Genomic DNA, 9,790 nt, shown 5'->3' on the forward strand with positions numbered 1-9,790 from the left:
AAAATCAATAAGACAGGTTCTGTTTTCAAACAGAATTTGTTTGCTTGACTGCTTAATTTTTTTTTCTAACTAAAAATTTTGAAAAAGATTTTTTTTTCGTTGCCGATTGCTTTTTAAAAAAAAACAATATTAAAGAAACATCACGTGATTTTTCCCGTTATAACGTACCAGGCTTCATGGACTCGCCATCAGACTTCTAATCAGTGGCGTAGCGAGGTCGGGTGTCACCCGGTGCGGCACTTAATGGTGTCACCCCCCCCCCCCCGAGGCGTAGCGACCCTTCCCGGGGACAAACTTTCAAGTTTTCGATTTGCACCCCCCCCCATCAAACTTTTGATTTGCACCCCCCCCCCCCTCAAGTCTTTCTCTATATATTTTGCTATTTTTTGCCTAAATGGTGTCACCCGGTGCGGTCCGCACCCCCGCCCCCTCCCCTCGCTATGCCCCTGCTTCTAATACAACAATACATCCAAATTTTACGGTCATTTTATTATCAGATATGCGTTTGGATAAAAATGAGCATGGATCGTGATGGATGCTTTCCAATTTGCAACGGACAAAGTAGGCCTATAGGGCCAACGGCCTGGTACCATGTTGCGGAAAAAAATAAAACTCCCAGTTTAAAAAAAAGTAATTTTAAAAAAAAAAACGTTCGAGCTTTATCATTACCGTTGTGTGGGGTGGGCTTTGTGCAATCCACTTGAAACAGCAACTGCGCTGCCCGCGAGAGAAATCGCATTCTGCAGAAGCTGCTACACCTTCAGTTGTATGTTGTAGCGAACGATGCCAACACACGTTTTATTGTTTAAAATTACTCTAAAACAACGTTTATCAAACAAACACAGTGTGAAGGGGGAAAAATAAAGTGATTCAGTGCAACACGTACAACTTACAGCGTAAAATTCTGTTTTAATTTCGTGTAAAAAAAAAAAGTACATAAGCCCCTGACTGCTGTTGGGTAAAGCCGGGTAAAGCTAGTCTCGTGAACGACACGCGCTTATGAGGTCCGGACGTACGAGAAGCAGATGCTGCAGATGAAGCCCTCCCGTGTACACAATACATCTTGTCATAACCCCAGGTATCTACACAATATTGGCGTACACTATGACGTAAAAACAACAACACAATTATAACACACTATACTGTGTTTAGGCTATACTTAAAACAATTCCCCGACAGTAAATTCTACAGTTGCAGAGATTTTCGTATAATACCATTCTTTTAATGTGATTTTTAAATACTTTACAGTAATAAAGACACCCAGTGCAGGTAGGATCGATATTTTATATTGGAAACTTCTTCAACATACGAGATTTTGTTTGAATCGAATGTAACAGATGTTATGATTGGCTGGGGTTCGATAGTTACATTAACGATCTTCCCTTAACAAGCTGTTGAAATCGTTAGAGTTTGGCATTGAAGGGAGGCAATGTGTCAAATAAATGGATGTAAAAAGGTGAGGCTGAGATTTTAATGACGGAGCTAAAGAAGGCTGCAGTTTAACTGTAGGCCTACAACCAACAAACACGTTTAGAAAAAAATATCAAAGGATAATATACATCATAATTTACATAATGCAAGGACTGGGGCTACTAGAGAAACAAACATTAACATTAATGTACTTTTCGCTTATTATACGGCACTATTCAGTCATAAGCAGTGCCCTATTGCACTTTATAACGCGTTGTTTTGTTAAAGTACCGTACTAGTACTAAACCTGCACGAAACACCAAATTAAAATTCATTAGCTGGAGAAGATACCAAGTTCAAAGTTTGCCACAATATCCTATAGACTAGACCTACATATTATATTACACAAAAAAATGACAAAGCTCTGTATAACTTTCTATAGACCAGCACACCTCATTTTAATTATTATACAGCGTTTTTACGAACCACCTCCGCCAAGGTAATAATTTAAAAAAAAAATCAATGCGGGAGTCATATAACATTGGTTTATATCGATTCTACCACATAGGCTTATAACAAATTGATAAACCACCCCTACACCCTATTTGTTTAATAATATTGCACAATTCCTAAGGATCATTGGTAAAGTATTGAAACAATATACTTGAAACAAGCTACAGTAAACCTCTTGACCTGGAGACACACTGGCTTAAAAAAAGTAACAAAATGGACGACTAACTAAAAAACTGGGGAATGGATTGGTAGACCTATTTATGAATAAATGATCAGCCCTTATATTACTTATATATTTAAGCATTACGGCAATATAGAGATGCTATAATTAATATTCTTTTTAATAAAGCTATATGGAACCAGGCAAAATTTAAACATTTAATTTAATATTGGCCTTTTCTATTTATAGGAAAACTAAACGAAGGACAGTTATTTCGTTTTTCTCTGTTCAGCCTACCACAGGATAATCTACATCTAAATTAAATAGCATAGACATTTCCGTACAAGCCCGCTGAGGACTACACAAATATAACAATTCACAAATATAATATTAAATATAGCATCCAGTTTCCGATTCTCTCACAAGCAGCGGTCAAAGTTCACCCAGCCGGCTACCGGCTAGTCTATAAATATTACGTCAAGTCAATACCTCGGCCCTTCATGCGGAGCAGATGCGCCAGGAAACAAGACATCGGGAGGGATCAGCACACAGTCTTCAACCTAACACCATAACATCATCCTCGAGAAATTATGCAACAAATACTAACACACCACGTCTAGTGTGAGCACACGGTGACGTGCCGGACATAGGCTCTAAGACGGGTGTCGCTGATTCATTGATTGAAAAAAAAAAGGCACGGCCTATCCCCGGGGAGAAAGTTTTGTTTTTCGGCAAACTGGACGACGTCATAGTTGGCTAACACCAAACAAAGCCCCATACATTAGAATAGATTATGTGGACAGACAAGAAAAACGGGCACATCAGCGGTGCTAGATTACCCATAAGTCAATTTTAATTATTTTCAACCTGAGTCTACGAGTAGTCTGCCATTGACATTATTGACATGGTTGTTTGGTTTTGTTTGAATATGAAATTCTATGAGGAGAAAGCCACTAGCCATACTTTTTAAAAAGTATTTATAATTATAATAAGCATGATTATGTAAAAGAAATGTAAACAAGAAATTCAACTTTACAATCAATTATAATATATAATAATATATTGCATAGACTGGTGCTAATGTAAATGTAGTCAAGAATAGTCAAGATATATTTTATTGGACAGCATTTTAATTTTAAGTATCCTTTAACTGCACAAGACTAGTGTCTCAGGGGCCTACCGAGTACGGGTACACCTTGCCGTCTAACGGCATCTTAATACCCGCATTGTTTACAGGGAGAAAACGGATCAATAGTTGATAGAGTGATCTGTTACATCAAGGATGAGCCGCCTGCGACCCATCGATGTAGCCCTCGCTTCCATTCTCGGGAGTCTGATGGGAAAAAACCCACCACGCCTCTACAAGATGGTGGACTAGCCGCGCGTTCCCTGCACGCAACACACGACTGAACTCTCGACACCAAAGGGTTTATTTCGGTTTATATTGCCACATTGGAAAATGTTAAGCAAAGGCAACTTGCATTTTATATCAGGCATGTGGTAGGTTATACGGTAGCCAAGGGCGGTAATGTTTATATTCCCCGTCTCACAAATTTGATTAAATTAGCCACACGTGTAAGTTTAAAGATTGTACCGGTTAACATCAAACGGGTTCACTTTTGAATATTTGATTAAAAAATCCTTGTTTTAAAAAAAAGTATACTGATTAAATTTTAGTCATTTAATATCTTAGCAGAGATTGATTAAATTAAAATGTGTGAAATCTCTCCCCATGTATAAAATCCAGTGGCGTAGCCAGGATCGTCTCAAGGGGGGGGGGGGGGTCCAATTATTACCCGGGGACAAACTTTCGATTTGCACCCCCCCTCATACTTTTTATATATATACCGAGGGGGTCTATGGGGGGGGGTTATGACCCCCCTAACCCCCTGCCTACGCCACTGATAAAATCTACAGCTATGGTCAAGGGTGACAAAAATTGAATACAGTTAATGATCGTTTGCTCAACCAGGAGTAGCATAACCGGTACCATTTGGCGGAGGGGGGGGGGGGGGGGGGGGGGGGAAATAGAGATAATTCCCACATATATGCTTTCAAGAAAATAAATATCTGATTTTATCACAATTAAAATAAAACTTTACAATTGAACAGGTACTCTGTCACCAAAAGGTGAAACTTGACCAGAGACACCTTTTGTCCTGGTTACCACCTAAGAGACTTCACACATAAAAATACAGGGGTGTACTGGCTGTGTACACTGTGAAACTTAAAGTTCCCCCAACCCCAGACTGATATGTTTATTGTGTAAAGTCTGAATTGTACACTTTGACATGAAGAAATGGAAATGGTTAAATGGGAGAGATACCAATTATTACAGCATCACATCTGGGGGTCCAACGAGAATTTTCTTCCAGGTAGATGAGTCCACCCTTGTATATATCAGATTAAATTCTGATCATATTTCAATTATTGACTGCATACTTGTGTTCATATCTCACCAGAGAACTGTTCAAAGCCATGCAAGTAAATTTACTTGCAGCAGCACATGTGAAAAATCAACTGTTCAATTACTCTCTGTAAAAATGGTTTTTACATCATGTACCAAGATCAGCTAGTCAATTATCAGTGCAGTGATAAAAATAATAAGGAAAAGGGGAAAAACACCTAACCCACAACATAGGACTTGTATCATGTTTAATAGACTTAAGTATAAGCTAAGTTTTTTGTGTGTATAGTTTTCATACCACTATATGTTGTTACTCATTACATACGTTACATAATAAATTAATTTTAAAAAGTTGAATGAAGTATGAATATTTTAATTTGAATACACAAACAGAATTGACAAATAAAATAGATTTCAATGAATAAACCTGCTCTGTAACTTATAAAGGTAGATAACTTGTCTTTATCTGTAACTTTTACATTAGATTTACCTCCCTCTAAAGTGAACTTATGATTGATTGTTTGACAGATTTATACAAAAACACAAAATAAAATTGCTAGTAATGTAATGTATATAATATCAGATGAGATAATTTATGTAGAAAAAATAAGGCAAAAATTACAAAGATATTTATCCACAGATTCCCTCAGCCAGATGTAGGACAACATCAAAATTAATGCCAAAAAGCATAAAATTTCTGATAAGCAAATTTCTTTCTAAATTGTTTGTACCATGAAACTAAGCAAATGTGTTAGTAGCGAATATATAAAATAATAGTAATCTACTTTTTTGAAAAGATAATTTTTAATAATATAAATGCAATAAAATAAGCTGCACAATAATCATCATACACCATTCCCTGCTTGTTAATAATATAGGCTATCAAAATTACCACATAAGTTAAAAAAAAATATCACTTGTTAAAATTTAATTAAAAGTATTCAAGTGCATCATCTTTAGTCTTGTTTTCCTGATAGCTGTGAACTTTTGGACCCTCGTTTGTGTGTGGCAGAGGACGGAAAATTCTTACATGGACATATTCACCATCATTAACAAGGATCTGCAAGGATAAGGCAGAATTGAATTAAGAGATCTATTTACGTACATTTAAAAAATAAATATGATCTACATTTTTTCAGATTAGTTAAAACTAAAAAGTAGTTACACTTAAATCAATAATTAGCAGGTAAAAAGTAAGGGGTAAAAGAAAAACAAACTATTCTGATCTTTAAATTTGGGAATTATTTATTAAATATATATATTAATTTTTAATCAGACAGCACATTAAGTTGTTTGTTACATAACTCATTATAACAGAAGTTAACAAGTAAACTCATCAGCTAGTAAGAGCACATTATTAGCAGATTTATAATGTACCAACAGGTTACAAATAAGTACACAAGATACTCGCCTTGACAAAAAAGTTGGTTCCAGCAACTACTTGTGATTTAAAAGACACGGCTTTAAAATCTGGGTAGGTTTTCTCCACTTTCTTCTCTAACTCACCCCGGATCTAGAACAGATAATACAAGACTTATTAATTCATTATAAAGCTTAGAAATATGAAATATGCAGTTCGGAAGTTTTTATGCAATATGGCTAACTACAAACATAATTTTTTAAATACATTATATATGGACATTTATTGTAGACCGACTATCACAAATACTTAAAGCATCAGCCTTATCTGTGTGTATTGAATGTGTTCTACTGAATGACCGTAATACTCTATCCTATTTATGATAGTGTAAAACAGAAGAATGAAATGTTTCTATAATAAAAAAATCTAGCAGTTAACATATCTTTTATACTAATGCCAATGCACTTTCTTACTACTAACAAATAATAATATAATAACAGGACAATGCTTGCTAACAACAGTTTTATTATCAGAAAACTAAAATATTTATAAATGACTATACATCTTAATACTTAAAATAAAGATACATAACCTATGCCCTTTACTACATAGTATTGTCTCCCCCATGCCCACTAGCCCTAATCAGAGCACCAAAAAGAAACCATCTTAAAGATTACATAGATATATTAGAACATTTTTAATTGTTTATCTATACACTAATATAATCATAAGTATATTAAGAATGACACTGTGTCAGAGATAGATTGCTTACTGTTTCAAACTATGCATTTAAAAGTATTATGAAACAAAATTAATTTATTATAATTGCAATTATAATTGAATTAAAACCACTAGACCAGGGGTCGGCAACCTTTTGAGGCGGAAGAGCCAAAAGTTAAAATTTACAAACTTTACCAGTGTTTAAAGAGCCACTATATATATATATATATATACTAGCGTAACCGACCCACGCGCGTTGCCGCGGGGATAGAAGAAATAATTTTAAAAATTTACTAATTAATTATTTAAAAAAAAAACAACCTAACACAACAGCTAACTGATTTTTTAAGAAGCATGAAGAAATAATGTAACTACGAGTAACCTAACGCCCTCTTTTAAAGAAGATTCTATTATTGAAAAATAGTATAACAAAAACAAAAATTTTAAAATGTCAATCCAAAGATAATGGACTCAATGACTTGACAAGAATCATTCCATCATATTGTCATTGTTGGCATGGATAAAAATCATGCTTTTTTAGATTTAGTCATCAAAGCAACCATAAAATAATATTTAAAAAAAAAGAATTAAGCCTGAAAATAATTAAAAAATCAATTATTTTTAGAATCAGTGTAATAAAAGTTGCAAATCCAGAGAACTTGAAAACTACTTTTTGACTTAAAGTTTAAAGGCTACATTTCTATTTATTGTATTTATATTTTCATCGAGACTACACTACCAGTAACCTAATACTCCTTTTTAAAGAAGAATTTCTAGATTTAGATTACTAGAAATCTTTTCTATTAGAGATCTAGATCTAGAATCTAGATCTAGATCTAGTATTATTTTATGGACAAATTGTATAAAAATCCCCCTGTAAGTCCATTTTTGCTAAATTTAATTTTTTTAGATCTACTAGATCTAGATCTAGCTAGATCTATTCTATAGGCAATAGGCCTAATAAAAATAAAAAATGGTGGGTATTTTAGGTTTTCCTGCATATATTCTAATTTTATCTAGATTTCTAGATCTAGATCTGTACTTTCTCTGGTAATGAAATGGAAGGAGAGAAAGCCTGAGAGAAGAAAGCCATCAAACCCAGCCTCCTGAAAACTGAAGTTGGGCGTAGGCGGCCAAATAAGGAAGCCCAAGGCAAAGCTATGCCATCATCATTTTCCGAAAATTTAATTTAGAACATAAAATGTTCTTTACTTTACTTTGATCTTAAAAGTTTATGTGAACCATTTACCTCTTTAACCAACTCATGGATTTCTTCATTGGCTTCCTTAACGTCGCTTGTTCCGCCGCACATCATTTTCACGGTTTAGCTTCTTACTAGATTACTAGGCCTAACGCTAAGATTTAATATTATACTCGCTGTGTTACAATGAAGTGTACCAAAAAATAGAAGCACAAACATTATCACGTGATCAACATAGTCACGTGATTAAGTCATATGCTCATGAATAAGACAAAGGGAAATAAACACGTTAAATGCCCAAACAGATTATTCATCAGCAGTTACTGCCCATGGAAAAAAAACCTTATAAAGGGGATTAATGCCGTTAAGTTAAAAAGATAAAGCATTAAACCTTAGTTAATTCCCTTTGACCAAGTTTGACAGAGTCGTAGGCCTACTTTTAAAATAGAAAGAAAAAAAAACTTATAAAAAATAACATAGCAATAACAGTAACGTTTTGTATCTATTTTAAATGCTTGCAGAGTTTCTTCCAGGCATCTTCAGAGTCTACCGCCACCCCCCAGAACGAAATGGAATTTATATAGAAAATATATACTTTTAACAGCGTCCGCCCCCCCCCCCCCCCCCCCACGAAAATTTCGCGTGCCGCCCCGAAGAAAAAAAATCTGGAAGAAACACTGAATGTTTGTGATGTATGGATTAGATCTACTCCATGGTCGGCTCTTAAAATAAATATCTTGGCAGATTGGAACTACCCGTAATTGGTTAAAGAGCCCCCCCCCCCCCCCCCAGTCGATCAGTCTGCGGGCAGAAACGTCAAAGGTTTAAGGTTAGTACTTAACTTTGTTTGCAGAAAGAATGAGAGCAGTCGTATTATCATTGTTGCTTTCAGACTTTTTTTCTACGGGGAACAACTGAACTTTAGTAAGGGGAGGGGGGGGGGGCGAACTAAATATTCCGTGGGGGGGGGGGGGGGGGGGAGGGGGTAACATTGGTAAAAGTATATATTTTCTATATAAATTCTCTTTCGTTCAGATGGGTGGGGAGGGGAGAAGAGATGCCTGAAAGAAACACTGCATAATATTATACCGTTTAAATAGAATACTTGCTGATACTTATTGAAGACCGTCCCGTATGTGATGCATACTTTAAAGCTCTAAATTGCACACGTTCGGTTTAGTTGGCAACAATAGTCCTAAAAAGGCAATAGCCAGGCCAGCAACGGTTTTATACGACCTTGCAGTGGCGTCGATAGGTCGGGTGTCACCCGGTGCGGCACTTCGTAGTGTCACCCCCCCCCCCCCCCCCCCCACCAGTGGCGTAGCCAAGATCGTCTCAAGGGGGGGGGGTTCCAATTTTTACCCGGGGACAAACTTTCGATTTGCACCCCCCCCCCCTCAAACTTTCGATCTGCACCCCCCCCCCCCCTCAAACTTTCGATTTGCACCCCCTCATACTTTTTATATATATACCTAGGGGTCTATGGGGGGGGGGGTTATGGACCCCCCCCCTAACCCCCCCCCTGCCTACGCCACTGCCCCCCACCCCCCAGAAACCTATATACTAAATGGTGTCAAGGATGAACAACACAATGCTTTTCTTAAACAAACCAGAGAAGTTATAACAGCTCTTGTCTAAACAAAATATAAGCTAGGAATTTAACAGAATTTCAATACAAGTTTTGAAAAAAATGTATTTAGACAAGGCTTGGTATTTGTGAGGGTTTGTGAAGAGATCGAGGCTAAAATGGCTAAATTGCCATCGCTTTTATCCTATTGTATTAAAAAGTAAAATGTGCTTTTAAAAAGTGGTTGAGTTGGTAGAACTCGTTGCTTCTAAACTGAAAAGTCTCGAGTTCGAATCCTCAGGTAGATGAGCCTGAATAGCTGGCTGACAGCCACTCTTCTTGGAAAGACAACTACAAAATCAAACAACTGCTGCATTCATTGTAGTTTTTTATTTATTTTCTTTTTTTTTACAAAGGCTTTTACTTTTTACAAAGGCTATGGAAGCAAATCC

General features: G+C 36.2%; 2 protein-coding genes across 14 annotated transcripts in view; both read right to left on the bottom strand.

Annotated features, from left to right (window-relative positions):
- The window catches only part of LOC131927627 (ensconsin), a 50,769-nt gene extending 48,113 nt beyond the window's left edge, over positions 1 to 2,656 (bottom strand). For 7 of the 13 annotated variants that reach the window (XM_059283349.1, XM_059283345.1, XM_059283351.1 and 4 more), the window contains exon 1: positions 2,573 to 2,656. In XM_059283349.1, coding sequence (XP_059139332.1) covers positions 2,573 to 2,615 — 43 coding nt within the window. In that variant the 5' untranslated portion in view covers positions 2,616 to 2,656. The remainder of the gene's footprint in view (positions 1 to 2,572) is intronic. The other 6 variants (XM_059283357.1, XM_059283344.1, XM_059283348.1 and 3 more) reach the window with 3 other exon arrangements.
- A 2,191-nt stretch (positions 2,657 to 4,847) lies between these two features.
- Positions 4,848 to 7,997, bottom strand: LOC131927644 (cystatin-B). The gene is made up of 3 exons (XM_059283401.1): positions 7,820 to 7,997; positions 5,902 to 6,003; positions 4,848 to 5,550 (listed from the first exon to the last, which is right to left on the bottom strand). The coding sequence occupies exons 1-3, from the start codon at positions 7,883 to 7,885 to the stop codon at positions 5,422 to 5,424; spliced, it is 297 nt and encodes a 98-aa protein (XP_059139384.1). The 5' UTR covers positions 7,886 to 7,997; the 3' UTR covers positions 4,848 to 5,421.
- Positions 7,998 to 9,790: the final 1,793 nt, after the last annotated feature.

The sequence above is a fragment of the Physella acuta genome, unplaced genomic scaffold (assembly GCF_028476545.2).
Source record: "Physella acuta isolate Inbredline_101_S28 unplaced genomic scaffold, ASM2847654v3 ptg001425l, whole genome shotgun sequence".
Taxonomy (NCBI): Eukaryota; Metazoa; Mollusca; class Gastropoda; family Physidae; genus Physella; species Physella acuta.

Excerpts from the sequence above, each read along its gene's own strand:
- LOC131927644 (XM_059283401.1), bottom strand. The coding sequence starts at position 7,885 with ATGATGTGCGGCGGAACAAGCGACGTTAAGGAAGCCAATGAAGAAATC. Across the intron at positions 6,004-7,819 it reads TCCATGAGTTGGTTAAAGAG|ATCCGGGGTGAGTTAGAGAA; the intron begins GTAAATGGTTCA and ends TATCTGTTCTAG. Across the intron at positions 5,551-5,901 it reads GAACCAACTTTTTTGTCAAG|ATCCTTGTTAATGATGGTGA; the intron begins GCGAGTATCTTG and ends TTATCCTTGCAG.